Below are 26,235 nucleotides of genomic sequence, written 5' to 3'. Positions count from 1 at the left end.
TGTCATCAGGCCTTTTCATGCCCCTTGGTGACCGATTGACAGTGAAACAATGAGGGTGAGCTCACTTGAAAAGACAGGTTCACCTGGAAAGCTCTTCCTAACTGAGCCGTGGGATGCATCATCTTTTGCTCTTTTTTGACGGATGTGACTTGACATCTGTTAGAAACTTAGACTGAAAGAGCCTTAAGGACAGGGCATGTTTTGTTTTTATTATTCCAGCCCCAACAAACTCATAATGTCCTGTGTTATAACAGTTACTGGAAGAAGGGAACTGCCCAGGTTTCTAGCTGATTGCCTAAATTCCTGACCCTTTAGGAGGGATTTGATATAGTCTGTAAATTAAAATGCCTTGAAATTGTTTATAATAGCCAGGACATGGAAGCAACCTAGATGCCCATCAGCAGATGAATGGATAAGGAAGCTGTGGTACATATACACCATGGAATATTACTCAGCCATTAAAAAGAATTCATTTGAACCAGTCCTAATGAGATGGATGAAGCTGGAGCCCATTATACAGAGTGAAGTAAGCCAGAAAGATAACATTACAGCATACTAACACATATATATGGAATTTAGAAAGGTGATAACGATAACCCTATATGCAAAACAGAAAAAGAGACACAGAAATACAGAACAGACTTTTGAACTCTGTGGGAGAAGGTGAGGGTGGGATATTTCAAAAGAACAGCATGTATACTATCTATGGTGAAACAGATCACCAGCCCAGGTGGGATGCATGAGACAAGTGCTCGGGCCTGGTGCACTGGGAAGACCCAGAGGAATCGGGTGAGAGGGAGGTGGGAGGGGGGATCGGGATGGGGAATACGTGTAAATCTATGGCTGATTCATATCAATGTATGACAAAACCCACTGAAAAAAAAAAAAAAAAAAAATAAATAAAAAAAATTAAAAAAAAAAACTGAAAAAAAAAAAAAATCAAATGGCAACAAGAAATTTACAAAAAAAAAAAAAAGCCTTGAAATTAAAAGCAAATGTCTAGATAGGATTTAATTATACCCACATGCATTATTAGAGACTCAATGATTAGATTTATGGTAAACATTATATTCAGCCTCTATGAAATCACTGAAATGAAAATCACCTTAAAATGGTGAATTTTATGTTAATTATGTCACAGTTTTAAAATATCAAGGGTTTTAGAAAATCTGAGTTTCGTTATAAATCATCTTGATGCTTCAGATAATTTATCTACCAAAAAGAGGGAGAGTCATGCTTATTATAGCTCAAACAGAATAAAATACTTTAAAAGAACAATCTCTTCTTGGGACTTCCCTGGCATTGGATCCAGGTCGCAGTGGTTAAGACTTCACCTTTCAATGCAGAGGCTATAGGTTTGATCCTGGTCAGGGAGCTAAAATCCCACATGCCTGTGGCCAAAAAACCAAAAGATAAAACAGAAGCAATATTGTAACAAATTTAATAAAGAATTTAAAAATGGCCCACATTAAAAAAAAAAAAAAGGTTGACATAAATCTTAAATAAAATAGAAGACAGAATATTTAAAAAAAATAGAATAATCTCTCCTTTCTTAGTTACTCTAAATCCCTCCTCCCAGAGATGTGCACTGTTTAATAGTGTGGGTTATAATTTGAGATTCTTCCAACCGTGTATGCACATGTGCACACACACCTACACCTACCTGGGTTTTGGTTGGTTTTTTTTTTTAAACAAAAAATAGAAACCATAATGCCTGTGTCTGAAGAGAACTTTATTGAATGCTTCTCCACCAGCGTTTATCCACCAGTGTTTTTCAAGCTCCCTCTTGGGGCAGGGCCTTGGGTAAAGATGAAAAATTAAATCAGACAGGTGCGTATATTCTAGTAGGAGAAAGACACCTGTACATAACTGTCACATGCGATCTGAACGTGGTGGTACCAAGAACAAAAGAGGGGTCCCAGCGAGGTTAAACCAGGTGTGCGTAGGCCTGTGTTCACTGTCCTATCGGCCGAGGCCTCCAGGCCATCTCTTTAAGGACAAATCAGGAACTGGGCTGGAATAAAGTGTTTATGGAGTGAGAAATGCAGAAACTGTGGAACTTTCATCTAACATTGAAAGGTCTCTTCTCCAGGGAAAGGAAACAGATTCATCTTAAATTTCAGAGTTTCTTCTTTGATTATTTCAAGGGTTCAGCTAAGACCTTAGAAAGAGATTTGTGCAGACAGACCCAGATATGGACATACTACTGACTAAAGCCTGGTTGGCTCTTCCCAACAGTAAATGAGACAGCTTGTCTGTCCTCTGGCCTCTGTTGTTTTGATAGTGTTGGGAATCCCATGTGCTTTAATTAGTAGGAATACCCTGGCCATGTGAAGACTTTTCATGTATGAACTTGAAATCAACTGTCATCATAGCAAAAAGAATGAATTCTTTCAAAACTGGAAAGTTGTGCATTTCTTGGCAGATTTTTGGTTTCATTTAGCAGCCCCAGAGCTCATGGAACATGTCATTTGAGTTCTTTAAAATCTAAACCTCAACTTGTAATTCTCTGTGGTCTATGACAGCCACAGAGCAGGAGTGAGTGGCAGATTTGGTTGTCTCTGCCAGCGGGCCTCTTGCACACAGGGCTGAGTTGTGCTGGTGATGGCTCCCTGCAGAGACTGGTTCTTTCATCACAGCAAATTAATCAGAGCAGTAGCATGGCCCCCTCAGTAGCAGGCGTCTGCGTCCACCTCTCGGTGTTTTGTGGCATAACATTTGCCAATGGGATGGTGGTCCAGGAGGTACTTGGAGGACTTTGTTGGAGACTAGGGCAGAAGGGTGAAGCCCAGCGGGCCTCTGCCTTGTAATTTGATGGATGCATTGCTTTCATTTTCCGGAGAGCTCCCAAAGAGATGAAATAGTAGGGACAGATCTCACTTGTGATTAAAGACATTCTTTTTATGGGTCCTCTAAGCCCTGTGTTCCTCTCTCGTTCCCCGCCGAGCATCGCTGTATTGAGGGGCACGCCACGGTCCTGCCCTCGTGACTTGTACCCCAGTTAAACACTAAGGACAGCCCCTGCATGCCGCACTTCCCCGGCTGTTGTGTTTAGCTGCTCCGTATACACAGTCATGCTTTACGTGTGCTGCCTCATTAACTGTCTCTACATCTCTGTGCAGTGGGTGTTCATAGCCCTTCATGTTGCAGGTGGAAGGGCTGAGGCATGGAGAAGTTAAGCCACATACCCGAGTGGTAGAGCCTGGACTCGAACCCAGGCCCATCCCTCAGTCAGTGGTCCCACCAGCCACACAGTTCCTCAGGCCAGAAAGCGCCTTTCCCCTGATTCCTTTCTTTCCTTCCCCGTCACATCCACACTCTCACCAAGTCCCGCTGAGTCTGCTCTTCTGAAGATGCTCCAAATGTGGCTCCTTTTGTCCATCTCCACCACTCTGGCTTCGCCCACTCTGGTGTCAGCCCCACCTGGCAGCAGCCTCTTCAGAATCTAAAACTGGGTCCTTCCACTGCCCTGTTTAGAGCCCCCAGTGATTGCCCAGTTGGTACGAGAAAACCAGCCTTTCCCACAGCCCACGACAGGCTGTGTGATCGGGGGCCCCACTGCCCCTCCCCGCCATGCTCCTTTCACTCCAGCCTTTGCACCGGCTCTCCCTGGGGAGAATGCTCCTCCCCAGGTCTTGGCCCAACCGGCTGCTTCTCCTCATTCAAATCTCTACTCAAATGTCCCTGCCTCAGAGAGGCCCTCTTGGATCACCTTGTGAAGAACTTCCCCAGCCCAGCCCAGTTCCCACACTGTATTTTCAGCACGTCACCTGCCTTCTTTATCTTGCTCAGTGCTGGATCTCTGGTGCCCAGGAGCGTGCCTGGAGCTGAGCAGATGCTCAGCCCTGGACACCCCACATCGCTCCCACACGAGCTCTGAAGCATCCTTCAGTTCTGGCTCAAACATTGTTTCCTCAGGGTGGTTTTCTGTGACCCTCCGTTGCATCCTTTCATAACAGCCTCTGCTTTTCCTGCATGGCCCTCCTCACACGCTTGTGTGATTCTCTGGTTAAAGTCTGCCTCCCCCACTTGGCCATAAGCTCCCTCAGGACCGAGCATAGTCCGCCTCGCTCCCTGCTTTCCTTGTGGTGCCCAGTGCATCCCTTGGTCAGGTCGAGGAGTGGTGAATCGCTTTTCTGGTATCAGCTTGGTTCCCAGTTGGAATGCATGTGCCTCACATGAATGAGCAGGAAGTTCCTGAGTGCCCCTGACTCCAGTCATCTCATCAGTTTGTTAATAGAGACAGACTGTGGGAATAGGAAGGACACCTCTACTGTGGAGAATCTCCTGACCCGGTGACACCAAACAAGTAGCCCACACTGTACTGCCTGGAGCGTCTCTCTGCTTTTTCAGTGCTGCCTTTTATGTTTGCTTCTTACGACTTAACCTCCATCCATTGAATACTCCCATCAGTGAGCGTGGAGCCCAGGAACGCCCTCAGTCCACATCACCAATATCCCCTTTTGTCAACATTTCCAAGAACACATTGTTTTTAAAATGAGACCTACCTGTGTATAATTGTGAAACATATTATCAACCCTGGTAGGCCTAGATGAGGAATATTTGGTTCAAAAACTTACATCCTGTTTCTATTGCTGAATGATTTTGAACAAAGCTTTGCATTCAGTTGCTGACTTGCTCTCCTCATCTCCAAAGGACTGAAAGACTCAGAATCATAGCGGGCCAGCTCAACAGTGTGATCCCCGGACCCAGTTTGACCCAGTAGGATCAGGAATCCAGTGCTATTAACTAATTTAACTTGTTGTTGAAGCTTAGATTCCCTTTTTCACCCTCACTCTAAAATACCAGCAACCCTCACAGAGACAACTAAAACTTAGAAATATGGCTTTCAAAGAAACATTACTTTCTAAAAATAGCCTAATTCTGAAAATAAATGTAAATTGCTTTACATTTATGAGGTCCCCCCCCCCCATATCAGGCAAAGAACCCAAATTTCAAAGTGTATACATTTGAAATGTTTGCTGGGTTCTTAGACCGTATTGTTTCTTCAGAGGATGCCTCAAAAATCATTGTTCTCCTCCTGATATCCTTGAGCTAATGCATTAATTAGGCTTCCCAGGTGGCGTAGTGGTAAAGAATCCACCTGCCAATGCATAAGACACAAGATGCAGGTAAATCCCTGTGTCAGGAAGATCTCCTGGAGGAGGAAAAGGCAACCTGCTCTGGTATTCTTGCATGGAAAATTCCATGGACAGGGGATCCTGTGGGGTGTAGTCCTTAAGGTTGCAAAGAGTTGGACGCAACTGAGCAACTGAGCGTGTGCACGCACACACACACAGTGCCTTAATCACAAGGCTTTCTTCATACACCAAGGCTCTGTCTAGCTACATAATAATGTTCAAGTGTTTTAGCCAAGAATTAAGTAAAAAAAAAAAAAAAAGAAGTAGTTTACATGGATTTAAGTGGAATTGTCTTAAAGCTTAAACCAGACATGGGTGTGGTTTGTGTGTGTGTGTTTAAGTTTTATTTTTTATTTTTCTGTGTTGTTTGTTGGGTTCCTTCTTTCTTTCTTTTCTCGGTAACATCTTCAGCTGATGTCCTGGCACCGGACAAAGTCATTCATACACTGTGGTCTGTCTGCCATCCCTCTTGCCATAGGGATTAATTCAGTCTGCTGCACTGATACATGCTCAAATTATCACAAGTACTTTTATTTTATTATTTTTGAAAATTTAAAAATACTTATTTGTTTAACTGTGCCGGGTCTTAGTTGTGCCACGTGGGAACGTTGATCTTCATTGTGGCATGTGTATCTTTAGTTGCAGCATGTGAAATCTAGTTCCCTGACTAGGGATCGGTCCTAGGCCCCTGCATTGGGAGCTCAGAGTCACAGCCACTGGACCACCAGGGAAATCGCCTCACAAGTACTTTTAGAAACTCCCTCTGTACCCAGCTTCTTATCTCAAGAGAGCCGTTCCTCTCCCCTCTTCCTCTTCCCCAGCACCTGCCAATCCCCTTTATCCTGCTTGTCTGCTGAGTTCCCTTTCTGCTAGAACACCCAGCTCCTTGGTATAAACAACATTCTGAGGTCAGATGTGTAAAAAAAAAAAAAAAAAAAATTCCAAAGCACCACCTCGATTCTGTTGTTGCACTGGAATCATCATTGGAAGTATGTATCATGTGCTTCTTCTAATGTTTCACATGCTTTATCACACTTAATCCTTCAAGTAGTCTGTAACTCCATCCTCCTCATTCAGCCAGTCAGGCTGCTGGGGTTCAGAGAAGCTAGGTGACTGGGCCAGCGCAACAGCATTGGAGCTGAAACTCACATCTCCTGTCTCCAGCTTTCTACTAGCCTGAGGTCTCAGTCAGTGATATTTTGAAAGAGTGGTCACGGGACTTTCCTGGTGGTCCAGTAGCTAAGACTCTGTGCTCCCAATGCAGGGGACCCAGGTTCGATCCCTGATCAGGGAACTAGATCCCACATGTGGCAGTTAAAGAGGTCGAGTGCCACATCTAAAGACTGAAAATCCGGCATGCTGCAGCTAAGACCCAGTGCAGTCAAATAAATGTTTGTTTGTTTGTTTTTAATACATGCTCAGAAGTATTTTTGAAAAATGAAAAAAAAAGTCACATTCAGGGGCTGGGGAGTAATTTGTCTCAAGGAGATCTTATTGTGGGTGCTGTAATGGGTCTCAATTGGGAAAAGAAAAGTCTATGATCTGGAACACAAAAGATTAGCTCTGGATTTTGTTTTTGAATTCAAACCCATCTTCATATTTCAGAAGAGATATGAGGTCTCTGGCCAGGCACCAGAGATAGGACAGAAGACAGACATGATTCCTGCAGTCACAGAACCTAGTGGGGAGGAGACACACACACATGAGTAATTGGCAGTATTTTAATAAATACCTGGTTAGGGGACATGCCAGGTGGGGATGGAGGCTTCTAAACCAGACTTGCCAGGTGGGGAAAGGCTGCCCAGAACAGGGGACTTCTGACTTGAAGACTGAAGGATGAGTGAGAGTTTTAGGCAGCTCACAGTTGGGGTCAGGTGGGCTAAGGTTTCTGGAAGAGCCAGAGGGAGTTTGATGTGTGATGTGGGGAACCCAAAACTGGTGCTGTGTGACTGCCTGGAGGGGTGGGCTGAGGGGGGAGGGGGGAGCTTAGGAGGGAGGGGACACATGTATACCTGTGGCTCATTCATGTTGATATGTGGCAGAAACCATCACAGTGTTATAAATTATCCTCCAGTTATAAAAAGCAGTGTGAAGGCCTGGTGGTGAGAATGTGATCCAGGGTGTCTCCATTTTTGCCCATCAGATTGTATGGTATAGCTGTTGCAGAGGCTTGGAAAAGGCAGATCAGTGGGGAAAGGTGTTGACTCTACTCAGAAAACACCCATCTGTTTCTCACATCTAATTAACAGAAAAAACTCGAATCTCCACCCGCTTCCACCAATCCCTTCCTGGAAGATGAGCCAGCAGCAGAGATGGAGGAACTGGCGATGGAGAAAGGAGATTTAGAGCAAGTAAGTCTGGTTTGCATTCCCCTCCCCCCGCACAGCCTGCCGAATGTTTGTTTCTGAAAATGGGTCTGCTCATTCTTAAATATGATCCCTTGGCTGTTGACCACATTCAGAGATTACAGCTTTGGTGGTCTTTCTAGAAGGGCTTTATCTGAAAGTGCATTTAGAAACCTGAGTAAGAGAGCGGTCCTTCCTGCCCCACCCCACCCCACCCCACCCCTCTGCTCTCCAGTCGCCTCACCACCACTGGCCTCAGCAACACATCCAAACTTGGTCAGCGGGTATGGCAGGGTGGCCAAACTCTGCCCTGGCTCATTCATCATCTCTCGAATTTGTCAACCCAGCTTTTAGTTGTCCCCTGATCTGGTCCGGTGATGACATGAGAGGCTGAAAGATCCCTGGTGAAGTTAGCAGCCCCCGTCAGCCAGGAGAGACTCCGACTCAGCGGAAGCCAAGCACCTTAGGTCTGGAAGCTGTCAGGGAGGCCTGAAAACACCGAGGGGACCAGTGGCATATTTGGGGAGTTACTTTTCAGAGCACACCAGCGCTTTCATTTCCTTCGGCTTTTTCTGTCCAACTCTTAAATTTCCTCTCCCTCCATTCCAGAGAATGGTGTTTTTGTTTCATTGCCATTTTATGACACGAGAGGTTAGAGCAATAAATCAGGACTTTTCCTGTCTGGATTAGTGAGCCTTCTTTTTAATTTTCTACACTTGGCTGCTGGAGGATGATTTTATGGGATTATTTTGATCCAGACACCACCGAAAGGGAGGCCGGCTGGGAGGAGCAGCTCTGGGAACCCCATAGCCACGCACATCGCAGTTCACCCTGTGTTCCTAGCCCAGGGGGGATGATAGGTGTACAGTCCTGACAGGAGCCAGGAGAGCAGAATTCCCAGGAGCAGCTCTGAAGTGATGCCATCAGAGGTATCGATCCACTGATTAAATAATTATAATAATGTGGATGCCTCAAATTTTTATGGTGCTTTATAGTTTAAAAGTCTTCTATAGGCTTTACTTTATTTCATCCTTCCCATGCCTGCCTCTCCTTTTATAGGATTTCTGTGAGTGGCAGGCTCACTGAATAGCCCAGGGTTACAGAGTTTGGAAGTGAAGAAACTGGGAAAGGACTGGAAGCCAGGTCTGGAAGTCAGAGACTAAAATTCCTTTCCTGGCGCTCTTTCCATCACACTGTGATGTCGCCCTGAAAAGTGGAGGACCTAGAAATGAATCCCATGAATAAAAGGGAATGAATAAGGGCTTCCCTGGTGACTCAGACGGTAAAGCATCTGTCTGCAGTGCGGGAGAACCAGGTTCAATCTCTCGGTTGGGAAGATCCTCTGGAGAAGGAAATGGCAGCCCACTCCAGTACACTTGCCTAAAATATCCCTTGGACAGTAGAGCCTAGTAGATTAAAGTCCATGGGGTCGCGAAGAGTCAGACTGAGCGACTTAAGGAGGAGGAGAAAACTGGAGAGATGCCCTGAGGCCATATCCCAGAGATCTATAGGATTAAACGTAATTGATTTAAAGCCATCATATCAGCTAGGCTCGAGAAAACAAAGATTTCTCTGAACTAAAGAAATGCCTCTCTCAGGGACTTCCCTGGTCGTCCATTGGTTAAGACTTCATGCTTTCAGTGCGGGGATCGAAGGATTGATCCCTGGTCTGGGAACTAAGATCCTACATGCCACTCAACACAGCCAAAAAAAGAAAGAAATGCGTCTCTCACACTTTGGGAAGAAGGACTGGGATGAGAAAGAAGAGTCCAGGTGTGGAGCTCATCCTCCACCCACGCTCAGGTATCTGCACCCTCTGAGCTGGCCTTCTGTAGTTGGGCTGTTTTCAGGGCCCTCCTGTCTCCCCAGTGTACATGGCTGCCACTGTCACATCCAGAATCATGTAGCTGAACACTCAGATGCTCCCAGTGCTGTTGGAAAATTATCCCATTAGCCAGTCATCCCGGGGTGTCACAAAACTGGATTATGATAGAGTTCCCCATGAGCTACAAAATCAGTTTTGTTGGGTAACTTGGTTTTTTTTCTTTCTTGTGGAACTTTTTGCTCATCCTGGAAGCTTGAGATTAAGCTTGTCTTAAGGATGAAGACCTGCTCATTCTAAGGACACAGAACACAGGTGCATGGGGTAGAGCAGAGTCACGTGATGGAGAAGATACCAGACTCTGGTTTGCCATCAGCTGGCTGTGTGACCTTAGGCAGGTACTTTTCTCACTGGACTTCCCTTGTTTCTTCCTGTTTAGAGGGAGCCAGTGGTTTTCCAGTTATATTCCTTGGTGCCCTGTCACATGTCACCGTGGGGAGCTGGGAGGAGACCAGAGCTCTAAGTCCCTCCAAATAAAGCAGTTCTGTTTTGAGTCACTTTTTTCATGGACTCCCAGGTAAAATTACTTTTGGATCATGGGTTCTAGGTATGTTCAAAAGGAAAGTACTAAGACTTCCCTGGTGGTCCAGTGGTTAAGACTTCAGCTTCCAATGCAACGGGTGCAAGTTCAATCCCTGATCTGGAAGGTAGATCCCACATGCCTCTCGGCCAAAAAAAACAAAACATAAAACAGAAGCAATGTTGTAAAAAATTCAGTGAAGACTTTAAAAATGGTCCATATTTTTAAAAACCTAAAAAACATACTGAAAACCACTGGACTAGATGATCCACCCTCAGTTTCACGGGCTGTTCCTTTTTAGTAATAAAACTGACACACCAGTGACTAATGCCTCCTCGTCTGCGTCCCCAACCTCCTACCATCTCTCCAGCACCATCCCACTTGTGGTTGATTAGGTGGGAGCTCCAGGACCCACCCCCCCACCCCGCTACTTCCCAGTCACTCTCTGGCTTCTGAAGTTGGGCTCACAGGAAGAGGAGGAGCCAGGTGGGGCTTCAGGGGGAAGCGCACGAGATGCTGGTGGTGAGCTGGCCAGGGCAGGGGGACCAGTAGTTGTCTTGGGTTACCCAACCTGTTGGCATCACTGCAGTCAGCAGACAGGGGGCCCTCAAGATGAGGCTATAGAGAAGGGAGCGTGAACTTGAAAAGAGGTATTTAGTTCGAGCAGTCTGTTGCCAACATGTTCCCAATGATTAAAAAATGGCATCTGAAGGAGGACTGAGGGTCTTCAGAGTATAAAAGAAAGAGAAGAAATAAGGAATTTCTGGCTTTAAAATGTACCCTTCTGGTGATCCGAGCAGTTAGATTTAATCTGTTTACATTGGATCATAATAAAAGGAAATGGGACCAGCTGCAGACCTCCTTACTGTGACAACAGTAACCTTTTATTATTCCATCAAACTCCAGGAGGAAATAGCTTAAACATCTGCAGCTTTTGGACAGAATTCACACACTCCGAAGTCCAGCCCAAGTGCTACTGCTAAACGACTTTAGTATATTCTTTAAGCTGAGAAGCAACCCTTTAGGGAGCTGGAAGGTGCAAAGGGAGACACCAACTTGAGCTGCAATTCTAGCCTGTAGCGTCTAAATATGAACACAGATATGAGGCAGCCAGAGGCAGGAGGCAGGTGGGGATTAAAAAAAAACAGGCTTGAGGCAGTTCCTCCCGTTGTTCCCCTCTTGCTTCCAAATCACATTGAAAGCTCAGTAAGAGGACAGGGAGCTGTGACTATGGCTATAGGTCCCTTCTCTCTGCTGGGAGCACCATTAGAGGGCAGAGGCTGGGTGGAGTAGAGTCACCTGCAGGGAGGTTCGGGCCCCCTGTGCTGTCTGACTGTGCGGCTGGCTCTCTGAGCCACAGCCAGAGGCATCTGTGGGGCCTCATCAAACTTGGGTCCCTGGGATGATGGGTCAGGGTGAGTTTGTTGAAATATCAGGTAGCCATACTCCCTAGTCATTGGAATCTCTATCTGAATAAACTCTTTAGATTCATCCATACATTTTTATCACATATCATTTTGTGCATACATAAAAAGGAAAATATAAGCAAAATAAATAGGTAAAGATATTCCCAAAATTTCTTCGCCTTTGGAGTCTTAACTCTGCTGAACTACCTTTCTTTTAAAAGTTTTTTGATGTGGACCAGTTTTAAAATCTTTATTGAATGTGTTACAGTATTGCTTCTGTTTTATGTTTTGATGTTTTGCCCAGGAGGCATGTGGGATCTTCTCTCCCCAACCAGGGATGGAACCCACACCCCCTGCATTGGAAGGGGAAGTCTTAACCCCTGGACTATCAGGAAGTCCCTCTGAACCACTTAAAAAAAAAACAAACTTTTTATTTCAAAATATTATAGACTCATGAAAAGTTGCACAGAGAAGTCCTGGATACCCGTCTCTCAGCTCCCCTCAGTGCTGATGGCTCCCATAGCTACAGCACGTTATCAAAACCGGGATGTTGATGCTAAGCTCGTTTTTCACTCAGGTGTGGATGTCTCTGTTGCCACACAGTGTGGTTCCAGCTGCTGGTGATGTGCCGTTTCTCAAAATGCTCCTCTACTATACCTGGGATCATCTGCCATGTTTTTTATTATTCTTTGAAACCTTTTTCTCTTTTTTAAAAAAATAATGTCAAATTTAGGGAAAGTTTTAAAAATATTGCTAGGAACTCCCAAATATCTTTCACCTGAGTTCACTAGTTTGTACTATTTTGCTACATTCACTTTATCATTTTCTCCCCTCCCCCTCTCTCTTCTGTCTCTTATTCTCCCTCCCTCTGTCTCTTTCTTTTTCAGAACAAGTAAGTTTATAAGTATCATGCCCTCTGTCTCTGAGTATTTCAGTATGTATTTCCTTTCTAGGAAACACATTCACTTAAGAAAGATATTCACTAAAGACAGGTACTCACTAAAATCACCACAGGTCAAAATCAGAAAATTTAATACCAATGCAATATCTCATTTATAGACTTATTTAAATGTTATAATGTGATCCAAAAGTGATAAATTAAAACACTGTAAATTGTTGGGAAAGCACACTGAAATTAGTAAATACATAAAGCCAGATACAAAAAATAAATAAATAAACAAAGCCAAGATACAAAATACACATGTTGATTTAAAACATGACAATATTCTATATTACACAAACTCCCATTTATAATTTCCAGAAGCTATCCTACAGACATGTGAATATTTTTGTCAGGGGAAAAAATATAAATAAAGGGAATAATTATAATATTTATGAAGATTGCATTTTAGTTAATGAAAAGGTATCTGGGTATTGTGGTCTTATTTTCCAGTTCTAAAATCAGGATATCTGGGTCCCCAGTGGCTCAGCTGGTAAAGAACCTGTCTGCCAGTGCAGGAGACACAAAAGACAGGGATTGGATCCCTGGGTGGGGAAGATCCCCTGGAGAAGGAAATGGCAACCAGCTCCAGTATTCTTGCCTGGAAAATTCCATGGATAGAGGAGCCTGGCAGGTTACAGTCTGGAGTCGCAAAGAGTCGAACACAACGGAGCATGCCCATGCACATGCTGTGTGGCACTGTTAAAATCAGGATATTTCAGGATATCTAATCCTAAAAAAGTTAGACAAGTTAAATCACATTTCTCTGTTCGTTTATCAGATCACTTTATTGAAAAGAATAACGAAATTTGAAGTATAAGTAACTGACCTGGAAAATGTAAAACAGATAAGGACCACACCTTCACAGTCATCATACTGCATCACAGATCCCTCATTCTAAACTAATGGAAATGTAGAAAAACCCCTAAGGTATCTATGAAATGAAGTAGAACTTTGGATCTAGCCAATTTAAACTCAAATTAACCTGCTTTTGTGTGCTAAGTCACTTCAGTCATGTCCAACTCTTTGCTACCCCATGCAACCCGCCAGTCTCCTCTATCCATGGGATTCTCCAGGCAAGAATACTGGAGTGGGTTGCCATGCCCTCCTCCAGGGGATCTTCCTGATCAGGGACTGTACCCGCGTCTCTTACATCTCCTGCATTGGCAGGTGGCTTCTTTACCACTGGTGCCGCCTGGGAAGCCCACAGCCTCTCACAGCCTCAGCCTAAGGCCTGACTTTGGCAGTGGCTTCTGGATGGTAAGAGAAAATAGCCCAGACTATAGTAAGTCTTAGGAAGGACCAGAGTTTCTTCAAATCCTGCCAAATAAATAAAGACATGGAATTCTTAGAAGGTGAAAAGGGAATAAAGCTAGGTATGAGATTAAATGGGATATGTCTACAGTTGACATTTAATTTTGGGTGATCATTACCAGTTTTTACAGATGTTTTTAAGTATTTCAGGTTTTTGTTTTTTTTTTAATTACTAGAAGATTTATATCCAAGTTGTACCCCTGTATCAACCCCAGCAAAACCTCGGAGACCTGTATCTATTTTCAAATGCCCACAAACAAAACATAGATAGAATTGGCTTTTCTTTTTTTAGGAACAGAAATATGTAGGAAGATCTTGTTTATTTTTTAGATGTTTTGAAAGGAAATTTAGTAGCAAAGAGTAGTTTTTAAATGCTTTCCTGCCCAGATAACCTTTTTATCAGATACAATTTTCCCACCGTCAGTTGGGGACCAGGGCTGATCCATGTTTTCGCTGGTGCAAGGCAAAAAATACAGATAAAACAGCCAGCCTGTCTATCTACCTATCTATCTTTCTATCTTGGTATAAGGTCACCAACTAACTGTCTCTTCTTGGGAAGAACTGCCTTTATGCAGCTATTTTCTCTTTTAAAAGGTTTAGGTATAAAATACTCTTTTAGGAACTTGTGGTGAGAATATTGAGAGTGTAAAGTAGCAAAATAAAAAGTTAGCAACCCTGTCTTGGCCCCCTACCCTTGTTGTTGTTGTTGTTTTTTCCTATTTGTTGATGAAATTCAGCAGTCAGGAAGCATAGAAAGTGTTCCCCTTTAGGAGATAGGAAACTTCACCCTGTGCCTGGGGGCAGGCTGCTAACACCTTTGTGCCTCCCTTTCTTTAGGTGTAGTGAAAGTGAATGTCACTCAGTCGTGTCCAGCTCTTTGCGACCCCATGGACTATACAGTCCATGGAATTCTCCAGGCCAGAATACTGGAGCGGGTAGCCTTTCCCTTTTCCAGAGGATCTTCCCAACCCAGGTCTCCCTCACTGTAGACGGATTCTTTACCAGCTGAGCCACCAGGGAAGCCCTTCTTTTAGTGTAAAATCGTAGTAATAATTCCTACATTGAGGGTTGTTGTGAGAAGTAGGTGAGATGTCGTTTCATATCAAAGTGCTTGGTCCATAGTAACAAGCAGTGAATGGAGGCTTTCAAAACTAGACTGTGTAAAAGCACTTTAGACGTTCCAAGGCACTGCCCAGCCATAAGGTGCTGATTACTAGCAAGAATTTGCATTTTTGAAACATCAGTCAGATGATGAAGAACTTCCAAATTGAAAATGCATGTGTTATCACAGTAGCCGTAAATCTTTCACTGCACAGAGCACATAAATGATGCCAACAAAGCTGGTTTATTATTCACAAGCTGGCATGAATTATAATACAGGACATGGTCCTAGTCTAGTTACACTGCGTGCTTCTTTTCTGTAAGTTAGGAGTGAACTTTGAAGAGATGTTTTTGTTGAAACTGCTGGAAAATTTGCAAAGATGGCTCAAGCTTAGAGTTTCTTTTTTTCTTTCCTTTTCTCTCTTTTTTTCCTTTACAGCCTAAGAAGCCTAAAGCCCCAGACAATCCATTTCACGGCATTGTTTCCAAGTGTTTTGAGCCGCATCTCTACGTGTATATTGAGTCCCAGGACAAGTGAGTGACAACCATTTTGCTGCTTTCTCCTGCCATTTCTCCCTCGTCAAGTCAGGGAGGGGCCTTACAAGGGCACAGCTCGTTCTAGAGGTTGAAGGAGGGACTTGGCATGCCCATGACCCTCCCTGGAAAGCTGTTAAGGATACTTTTTGGTCTTTTGAGTGTTATAATGGATTATGTCTAAAAATCTCAGAAGCCTGAATGTGACTCTGAGGCGCTCCCAAACAGGTCCCAGCGCCTATTTCCGAGATGGGCACTGAGCCCTTTACATCTGCATGTCAATCTGCCAGGCTTTATGATATCAGGTGCTGAAAAGTGGAGACTGAAAGCCTCAACTCTAATGTATATGTTCTCAAGTATAATTTAACTTTTCATTTTGAAATCATTTAGATTCACCAAAAAGTTATAAAAGAATTCTCATTTGTCCAGAGAATGGTGGTGGTGGTTTAGTTTCTAAGTTGGGTCTGACTCTTTGTGATCCCGTGGACTGTAGCCCACCAGGCACTTCTATCCATGGGATTTCCAAGGCAAGAATACTGGAGTGGGTTGCCATTCTGTTCTCCAGGGGATCTTCTGACCCAGGAATTGAACCCATGTCTCCTGCATTAGCAGGTGGGGTCTTTACCACTGCACCACCTGGGAAGCCCCCAGAGAATGGTAGCAGCTTAGAGAACCACAGTTATCAAAATCAGGAAGGTGCCATTCTCCCCTAAATGTCCTTCCTCTGGTCCAAGACCCAGTCATGCATTTAGTTGTCAGGTCTCCTTAGTCCCCTTTAAGCTTGAACAGTTCCTCAGTCTCTTCTTTGTCTTTCATGACCTTGACACTCTTGAAAAAGTGTTTGACCAGCTCTTTTGTCCAAAGCCCTCAATTTCTGTTTGTGATGTTTCCTCTTGATTAAATCCAGATTATGTGTTTTGGGCAAGAATACCACAGAGGTGACATTGTGTCTTCTCAGTGCCCAGCGCACGATGTCAGGAGGGGGCACCTCACGTGGCTTTGTCCTGTTACTGCTGAGGTTGACCTTGACCAGTTGCTTAAGTGGTGTCTGCCAGCTTTTCCCCAATAAAGCTGCATTTTTGCTTTATAATAAGTATCTTGTGGGGGGATACTTTGGGACCATGTAAATATCCCCCGTCTCGTCACTTTGCCCCTCATTGTCACTCTCTTGACAATTCCTGCCTGACACAGTGATTACTGTAGTGTTTGCCAGACACTGCGGGTTTCTATCATTTCTTCTACATTTACTTATTGGGATTCTACTAGAAGGAAGAGCTTCCTCTTCTCCCCCACTTGTTGGTTTGTTTGTTTTTGTCTGTTTGGACTGATGGCTTCTTATTTTCTTTGATGGATTATCATCCATTTAATATACATGCTTTTTACAAATGCAGGGGCTCCAGAAAATGCTTATCAAGCAGCCCACTGCAACCACAGCCAGTTGAATACGGTCATGAGTGCTCTCACAGCCAGAAGAGTGTGGTCATGTTCCAGTATCCACTTCTATGCAGAGGACAGCGACCCCTCCTCATCCCTGAAGCTCTGTCCACAGCCAGAGCAACTGTGGAAGGCCCTTCCACAATGGAAGGCAGATTTTGGAAAGGCCGGGTTTCTGAAACAGGTTGAACTGACTGGAGGCAGGCTGGTCCAGGCTTCAAGAAGAGGCCCTGTAGCCTAAAGTATATGTTTAAGAGGACCAGACAGTGGCTCACACAGGGACGACAGCAGCTCTGAGAAACTCCTCGAGGGGACTTCTCTGGGAACGCACTTAGATCCTAAAGTCTAGTCCCTCCCCCTCTTTTTTTTAATGCTTCTTTCATTTTAGCACGTATATTCCAAGGGTAAACCAGAAAATTAAGAGAACATTTCAAGTGGGTATTTGTGTCTCACCTGGAATGTTATTGTTCTTCAACTATTTGATTTTTTGTTGTTGTTCATTCGCCAAGTCATGTCTGACTCTTTGCGACCCCTCATGGACTGCAGCACCTCAGGCTCCTCTGTCCTCCACTGTCTCCCAGAGTTTGCTCAAACTCATGTCCATTGAATTGGTGATAGATTGCTTCTATTCTTTTCTTCGTTGATTACAAAATTTTGTAATCATATTACAAATTACGTATTAAAACCCCAGAAAATTAATTTGTGAAAGAGCTTCTATGTTAACAAAAACAACCTCCTCCCTGCCACCTACCCAGCAAAAAAAAAAAAGTTGCCTTGACATCTTTTGCCTTGTAAAGCCTCAGTTTTCCTCCTGCTTTGTATGCATTTGGCTTACATCCATAGGCATGCAGAAGGGCAGACTACTAAAATCAAGTTTAAGAAATCATTTCCTCGTCTGTTAAATAGTTACTATTACCATTTTTGTTTTTTTTAAACATCCTGTCTGTTTTTTTAAAACATCCTGTTTAAACATCTGCATTCACAAAGTTTTTTTCAGGATTACTAATAAGACACCTCTGCAGGGCAGGAAAAAGGAGCTGCTATTTGCCTGTTAGATGAACAGGTCTTGAAGTAGTCCGCCTGTATGACTACTATGGGCCAAACTCCTATCTTCTCTTATCAATCCAAATTCTTAATTTTAGAAAGGCTTGAAAGCTGTTGGGTCCAGGGTTTAAAGTGCACATCTGAGATAACCATGTGGTTTCCCCCAAACCTATCCAGCCTTAAAAAAAAAAGAAAAAAGAGTCATTTTGTGGATTATCTGGTGTCATCCTGGGATCCACTCTTCTCACATGGCCTCCATTCATGTAAAGCACACTCATTGTTCATGATACTTTGGGCGAAGGGCCAGCCCTCCCTTCCTTAGGGACTCTCCATTTCTCTCTGAAAAATGCAGGGCTGGCCCCTCAGCCTGCCGCCTGGACTCGCCAGGACGCAGCCACAGCACAAGGGCAGTAGCGGAAGCTTCTCGTAGGAGAGCTGCGTAGGCTGGGCTGCTCTCGCTCCAGAACAAGCAACAAAAGCTGGGAGCAGGAAATCAAGTTCAAGAAACCCATTTCCTCGTCTGTTACAGGAGAGCATCAGACAGAATAATGCCTAAAGCAGCGGGTTTTTAACCTTGAGTCATAGACCCCTCTGAGAACCAACAAAAACCACAGGCCCTCTTGCCACCAAAAAAAAAAAACAAACACGTGAACCCACACACTATTTTGAGTATAGTTTCAAGGGGTTCTTCAAAGTCCTTCCTGAAGTCAGAGCATCCCAAGACTGGGGAAGGAACTCAGGTGGACACTGACTGGGGGCAAATCACTACTCCTGTTGTAGCTCTGCAAGGAGGAAAACCTGAGGCCATTCACACGCTCCCAGAGGACAGAGACCCAACTCAAGGTAGTGGAAAGAGCATGGGCCTGGGTGCCAGACAGACCTGCACTTGCATCTGAGCCCTGCACTCCTCCTCGGGCCTCCAGCTCTGGTCCTCACCTCTCCGAGTCTGTTTAGCACCCTCTACCATCAAGTGTATAAAGCCCCCCTGGAAGGATTAGCAGCGAGGGTGAAACGACACGACGTGTCGGCACCTGGCAGAAGAAAACAGGGCTCGGGAGCCGTGTCTGCCCTGCCCTTATGGCAGTCCTGTTCCAGGCTCTCAGGTGGTTGGGTGGCCTCGTCGGTGCTGCCAGCTCTCTGTTGAGCCTGGCGTGGGGTCCACTCTCTCATCCCCGTAGCGCCCTCCCTGCCGGGGAGCGTCCTGGCAGCACCTGCCCCAGCCCAGGGCCCAGCAGCAGCAGGAGGACCGCAGAGCCGGTGCCCAGGGAGGAGGCAGGAGTGGGGCTGTCCCGAAGTCACCTCTCACCCAGCTGGGCCGAGCTGTCCTCCTGTGCCCTAAACCGGTTTCTCAGTTTTTGTTTATGTCCAAGGAGGAAGTTAGTTGTATCTCTTCTACTCTTGGAGATGTAGTCATTTTCTTTGGCCGACTCTTGCAGAAGCGATGTCTTTCCATAACCGCTTTTCCTTCACTCCATTCAGTGACATTTTCAGGCTGAGAAATTATTAGTGACTCCATTTCTGCCCATTTGATTTCTCTCCGTAATCACTTTTTCTTCACTCCATTCAGTGACATTTTCAGGCTGAGAAATTATTAGTGACTCCATTTCTGCCCATTCTCCTGAGTTCTCTGTAATAGCTTTTGTTGAAATAGAGCCTGCCACCGCTTCTAGCTTGGTCAAGCCTAGAGTTTCTCTGTAAACAGACGTTGCTTATCGTTTGTTTTGAATTAACTTCTAACTTTCAGAAGAGTTCCAAGAATTGTACACAGAGCTCCTGTGTATTCTTCACCCAGATTTTTCCATTAATAGCTGTCCCTCCCACCTCTGAGCAGACACACTCACAGACAGACACATTCTCATATAGATATACACATGGTTTTTGTTTGTTTATTTACTAGTCTCTTAAGTCGTGTCTGACTCTTTTGTGACCCTGTGGCCTGTAGCCCACCAGGCTCTTCTGTCCATGGAATTTTCCAGGCAAGAATACTGGGGTGGGTTGCCATTCCTTTCTCCAGGGGATCTTCCCCACCCAGGTATTGAACCTATGTCTCCTGCATTGGCAGGCGGATCTTTACTACTGAGCCACCTGGACAGCCCCACATAGCCACAGCGTAGTCATTACAATCAAGAAGGTAGCGTTGACACAGCACTTGCATTGAATCCATAGACCCCATTCACTTTCCCCATTTGTCCCAATCCTGTTTTTTATAGATCCCAAATCCATTCCAGGATCGCAGGTTACATTTATTTGTCACAACTCTTTGGTTCCATCCAGAAAAATAACTTATTCTTTCTTTATCTTCCATAGCCTGAAAATTTTTGATGAGTGCAGGCCAGTTACTTTGTGGAATGTCCCTCAGTCTGGTTCTGACTGATGCAGCCTCATGAGTCGTGATTCATACAGAAGTGGTGCTGTGTTTTTCTCAGTGACTCCTATCACGAGACATACAGTGTCAACGTGTCTCATAACTTGTGCTGCTCAGTTTTACTACTTGGTTTAGATGGTATCGGCCAGGTTAATTAATAAGTGTTTAATAAGTGTTAATTACTTAACCATGAACTCATATAAATAGCTCTTTTCTCATATTTCACTTACTTATTTTACCATCCGTTAATGACATTTGTTTAAATCCTTTATTACTAAGAGAGTTGCCAAGTAATTATTTTTCTAATCCCATCATTTCTTCTGCATGTCTTCTGTTTTAAGAAACAGCTTTCTCTTTTCTCCATTTATTTATATCAACATGGACATGTGGATTCCTGTTTTATCCAGTGGGTTTATAGCCATTACTATCTTTTTAACCTTTAACTTTATGTTGGAATAAATTTCGACCTAAGAAAAATTTCAAAAATAGTGCAGATATTCCATTTCTCTCTCACGAACTCCTCCATGTTCGCATCTTACATAACTGTAGTACAGTTATCATCAAAAACAGCTGGTTAACACTGATACAGTACTAGTCACTTAACTCCAGGCCTTATTTGGATTTTACCAGTTTTTCCACTGAATGTCCTTCTTCTCTTCCAGGATCCATCATTATTTGTTTTAATGGTCAAATTGTCCTTGACTTGGCCCCTTCCAGCTGGTTTTCCATCCTTTTTGTACGCCCCTAGTGTTTTTTGAGCACTTTCTTTCTGGCACAGCAAAATACACCAGACTCATCTTGTACTTTCCTAACCTAGCCCTGGAGTCATCCATTTTTCCAGGATCCCTTGTTCCCTTGGCGGGAAATGTTTAGAAACTAAGTGCTGGTCATCAGGTATGTTCATTACTTCTTGAGTATCACGCTTCTAGGCCCTCCAAGCTGAGAGAGCTAAGACATACATGTATGTGTATATCTATGTATATTTTTACCCTCTTATACCTATTTATATATTTAAACCCATCAGTCTATGCCAGTAACTCCAATTCTAACCTAACACTGCAGGGTTTATTGGAGCCTCCCTGTTCCCATGTCTGTAACTGCTTTCTACAGCCATGAGAAACTTGTTCCCAGTATCCCCCATGTAGTTATTTTTCTGCTCCATATACCTGTGTGGAACCCATCTCCCAGGTGTGCTCAAGCCAGAGCTTGGCTCTCCAACCTCACTGACCACACCAGAGCCAACCCCCCTGCCCCAGTCAAAAGGAAGGGGTGTATGTGTGCTAAATCGCTTCAGTCATATCTGACTCTCTGTGATCCTGTGGACTGTAGCTCGCCATGCTCCTCTGTCCGTACGTTTCTCCAGGCAAGAATACTGGAGTGGGCTGCTGTGCCCTCCTCCAGGGGATCTTCCCGACCCGATGGAACCCACATCTCTTGATGTCTCTTGCACTGGCATGCAGGTTCTTTACTACTAGCGTCACCTGGGAAGCTTGCATGTACCCTTGGATGAACAAGTTCTATAATTTCCTGGGGTCTTAAGCTGCTTCGCCCCAGCTCATCCTCTTGTCCACTTTTTCTGACTACTGTCTTCCTCTTCTGGAGCCATCACTCCTGTACTTTCCAGTTAAAATACCATTTCTGTGAATGCTGCCTGCAGATCCACCAGGAAAAACAGCCTTGGTCATCCATACCTAAGCTTGGTCCGCAGTGTGGTTTTTCCCTCTATGTTTTAATCTTTCCCTCTATTGCCATCACTCTGAAGTAGTCTGTATTCCCACGTGGTTTTTCATATCGGTGGCACTCCCAGCAGTATTTCACATGGCTCCCCCGAAATGCTTATACAGTTCTTGGGTTAAAAGCTCACGTTACAGGGAAGAAGGCAAAAGACCCCATCCATACCCATGATGTCTTTCTTTAAGCTGGAAAGAAAGTGAATCTGAGCAGTCATTGTGACACCACAGATCTGTATGGCGCTTTTGAGATTTGAAATCAAAGCCTGGGGTAGTGGATAGAGCTTGGCTTGGAGATAGTACCTTAGAGATAGGCCCCAGTTCAAATTCTAGCTCTGATAAATTCTGTGACCTAGGGCAAGTTATATTATTTTTCTCAGCGTTGGTTTTTTCATTTTTAAAATGGGGGTATTAATGCCTTCTGATCAGGGCTGCTGTGAGGATTAAATGAGGTTGTATTTATAATGCATGCAGCAAGGTACCTAGTTTATAGGCTTACAGCCTAGGGTAAGAGAGAGACCAAAAAACCATTTTGGAACACAGTATGGAGGGGTAAAAGGTATGACACTAGTTTGCTGTGGGAATTCAGATGTGTATGAACCGAACTGCAGGTATCTTCTACCTCAGCCAGCCCTCTCCTTTTCCCATCCTCTCCCTCTCACATCATATTCTGTACTTTTTTTTTTTTTAAAGAAAATTTTTTTGGGGGGGTGTGTACTAGAATCGAACCCAGGCCTCCTGTACTGGGAGCATGGTCTTAGCGAAGTCCTTTGTACTTCTGACTCTAGGCCTTTATTCTTTCACCTGGATCTGCTGTGAAATTTTCTGTCTAGTTTCCTCTCATATTTTCTTTGTCTAAAACAAATTGTTTGTAGTGTCTATACTGCAAAACTAGCAATTTATTGCCATCTTGAGATCTTAAGATCATAAGCATAAGCATCCTATCCCCTAATAGGATACTGTGTCTTTATCCTCACAGCACCATGAGCAGGACTTAACCCTTTATAAACGTTTGTTTGATTGTAATTGGTTTAGGGCATAAAGGGCAAGTCTACAATTCCGTTCAACAGGTCAGCATGCACCATGTCCCTTTCTCCAGTAGCTCTTCCTATAAGATCATGCTGAAACTCAGGGTAGCATTGGGTGTCTGGAAGAAATGGTAGCATTTTTTTTTTTAGGTGAATTCATTTTTATCTGATACTTACAGCCCACAGCACTTTGCACATACTAAGTGCTCCGTCCGGTTTTGATTGGTTTAGACCCTCTGTGCCAGCTCATGCACCTTGCCCTTCCCATCCGGGTGACTCTTCCTCTTCTCTTCTGTGAAGCTGCTTGATTGCTCGTTTTCCAGTGTCTCGTGTGGCATAGCAGCACGCTGATGAAGAGTGCTAGGTGAAAGAGAGGAGTGGGATACTCTGACTGGTTTATTTCTCATTCACACCAGAGAACAGTGTCCAAAGTAACCCAGTGAACATTCTGCAAAATGTGGAAGTTTGTTAGAGCTTTGTTTATGAGGAAGTTTTTGTCTCTGTTCTATGATCGTAATTGATTTACAGTCTTACTCATCAGCTTGACTCTGAAATAGGAGGTAGATGACGAAGTATCCTGGCTTCAGCTTCCAGGGGAACTAGATGAGAGGGTCAAGTAAAAATGGTTCAGAGCTGTGGCCCCTGTTTTGGTAGGCACCGTGGATCCAGAGGTTAGAGTCTCTCATAGAAGGACTCTAGTGGAAGCCTTGCCTGCTGTTCTGAGCTCTCCTCTGTGCACCAGCCCTACCCCCACCTCGCCTTCCATTCCCACCCTTTAGGGACAAGATGTGGAGGTTGGGCACCAACATAATTTGGAGATTAGTTTCACGCATAAGCATGAAGGGGGAGCAGAAGTAACAGAGACCTTATCCCTGCTCTCAAGAATCTTACGATAACATGCGTGACACAGAGAAGAAGATTCTACCACTGGAGAGCAAGCAGCTTTCACCTTTGGTACCAACATCACCTTATAAGAAGGGACTGGCTACAGGACTGTCTCAGGAAGGATCTGAATTTACCCCGGAGATCAGTGAGAAAGACAGCCATTCCTGATGAGCACTGCCCACCGCAGGCTCAGGATGGGAGAAGGTCAGCATGTTTCCAGGATAAGTGACATCTTCACATTGTATAGTAGTGTATTTTTTAAAAAAAAGTGTCAGCGTTACAGATGCCAGAAATTGCAATTATATAGAGGATGGACGTGAATAGGGGTTGTCTGGGTGCCCCCTGAACTGAGCTAGGAGGGCAGAGGACAGATGGCCATGGGAGAGACACCAAGGAAGTCATCCAGGCAAGGGCACAGAGTTAGGGGCTAGAGATGGAGCTGAGGGGGCAGCTGAGGGGAGTCCAGCTGAAGCGTGGGTACACCGTGGAGGAGAAGTGGGAGATTAAATGGAAAGGTGAGGCAGGAAGAGGGTGTGAGGAAGGGGGATGGTCACCCTGGAGCTTTCCAAGGTCAAGCTCTTCCTTGGCTTGCTGACCATCCCCACCGTCACAGTGCACCAGGCTAGGCCTGAAGTCCTTTGAGGGCAGAGTGACTGTATCTGGATGTCATAAACTCTTAGTAACAAAAGCTCTTGGGTAAAGTGTCAGTCTTCTCCTGTTCATGCTAATTGATACTGCGTGTGGTTCTTGTCTTTTTCTTCCTGACGGTTATATAAATACATGTAAAAAGCACAGCTGGGTTCCTGTAGCCTCAGACAGTAACCTAAGAAGATGCAGAATGTCAGGGCGGGTGGGAACACCCTCCCCTTCCCATGTTTCATACAGCAAAACTGTGCGGGGACCGATTAATACAGCCCTGTGGGGTGCGACAGTGATGACTCAATGTGACTGAGGCAAACTCAGTGACGTTCGAGTGGGAACTGGGCGAAAATTAACACCATCATCACCACCGTGACCTGGGGCAGGCCTGGAGCTGCTCAATAGTTTCTCTCCTCTCAGAAATTCTTGCACCGTTAATTCCAGAAGTTGTAAGAATAAACTGCATTAAAGGAGAAAGAAGGCATTTTTTTGTGAAGAATATTTCATTACAGTTCCTCTTTGTTTAGGTATCTATCTGCTGGAAACCTTTAGGTTATTGTTATTTTTTAGTTGCTAAATTGTATCTGACTCTTTGCAACCCCCTGGACTGTAGCCTGCCACAGTCCTTTGTCCATGGGATTTCCCAGGCAAGAATATTGGAATGGGTTGCCATTTCCTTCTCCAGGGGAACTTCCCGGATCAGGGATCAAACCTACATCTCCTGCTTGGCCGGTGGATTCTTTATCATTGAGCTACCTGGGAAGCCCACCTTTAGGTTAATGATGTCTAAGTATTTGCTGACATTATACCTTTTGTGTTTGAGGAGTAGTAGGGTAGAGTGGAGGGCTTCCCAGGCAGCACTAGTGGTAAAGAACCTGCCTGCCAGTGTAGGAGATGTAAGAGACATGGGTTCAATCCCTGGGTAGGAAAGATCCCCTGAGGGCATGGCAGCCCACTCCAGTATTCTCGCCTGGAGAATCCCATGGACAGAGGAGCCTGGCAGGCTGCAGTCTGTAGGCTCACCAAGAGTCAGACACGACTGAAGCGATGCATGTGTGCACAGGGTAGGGTGGGTAAGAAGCATGAGGTTTGGAGGCAGGCTGCTTGGCTTTTAATCCTGGCTCCCCCGCTGTCTGGCTGTATGACTCTGGACAAGGTCCTTTTCTGTTCCTCGCTTTATAACAAGGAGGTTAGTGTTAGTTCCTGGGTCATAAGGTCATTGTGATGATCAAGTGAAGTTCAATGAAGTGATGCTTACAAAGAGCTGTGCATCATAAGTGTTCAGAGAATGATGACTGTCATCATGTAGGGTTTTCATTTCTGGCACGAGAAGCTGATACTAATATGGTACTAGGACCAGGGCACACAGCTAAGCAGTAGATTCTAGGCTCAGCTTTGCCACTAAATTGTGTGACCAACTTTCCAGGCCTTCATTTTGTCATCTCTTAGAGGGTCCAGTGATACTTTGTCTTTCCTCCAGGGGTTTGGGATCAAATGTGACCATAGAATGCCTTGAAAAGTGTAAAGCAGCAGACAAATGCCATAGTTTGTCATCGATGTTATTATTGGGGGGGGGGGGGTTGGTTGATGATACTGATAAAGATGGGTCCAATTTTTTTAGTGTTTTAAATTAATTGTTTTTTCTTGAGGTATAGTTGATTCACATTATTGTGTTAATTTCAGGTATACAACAAAGTGATTCAACTATATGGGTTGATTCTTTTCCTATATAGGTTATTATAAGATATTGAATGTTGTTCCCTGTGTTATACAGTAAATCCTTGCTAATTGTCTATTTTATATACAGTAGTGTGTATGTTAATCCCATGCTCCTAATTTATCCCCACCCCCTTTTTCCCCTTTGATAATCATACATTTGTTTTCTGTTTGTGAGTCTGCTTCTGTTTTTGTGAACAGATTCATTTCT

The 26,235-nt window shown here is 44.4% G+C and overlaps 1 protein-coding gene across 1 annotated transcript in view; it reads left to right on the top strand.

Annotated features, from left to right (window-relative positions):
• The window catches only part of VPS53 (VPS53 subunit of GARP complex), a 123,129-nt gene that overhangs the window by 53,065 nt on the left and 43,829 nt on the right, over window positions 1-26,235 (top strand). Inside the window, exons 12-13 of the mRNA XM_043478615.1 lie at window positions 7,391-7,492; window positions 15,089-15,183. Of these exons, the coding sequence (XP_043334550.1) occupies window positions 7,391-7,492; window positions 15,089-15,183 (197 nt within the window). The remainder of the gene's footprint in view (window positions 1-7,390; window positions 7,493-15,088; window positions 15,184-26,235) is intronic.

The sequence above is a fragment of the Cervus canadensis genome, chromosome 1 (genome assembly GCF_019320065.1).
Source record: "Cervus canadensis isolate Bull #8, Minnesota chromosome 1, ASM1932006v1, whole genome shotgun sequence".
NCBI classification, from domain to species: domain Eukaryota; kingdom Metazoa; phylum Chordata; class Mammalia; order Artiodactyla; family Cervidae; genus Cervus; species Cervus canadensis.
The sequence above is the reverse complement of the archived record's forward strand: the minus strand, read 5'-3'. Positions and strand labels throughout refer to the sequence as shown.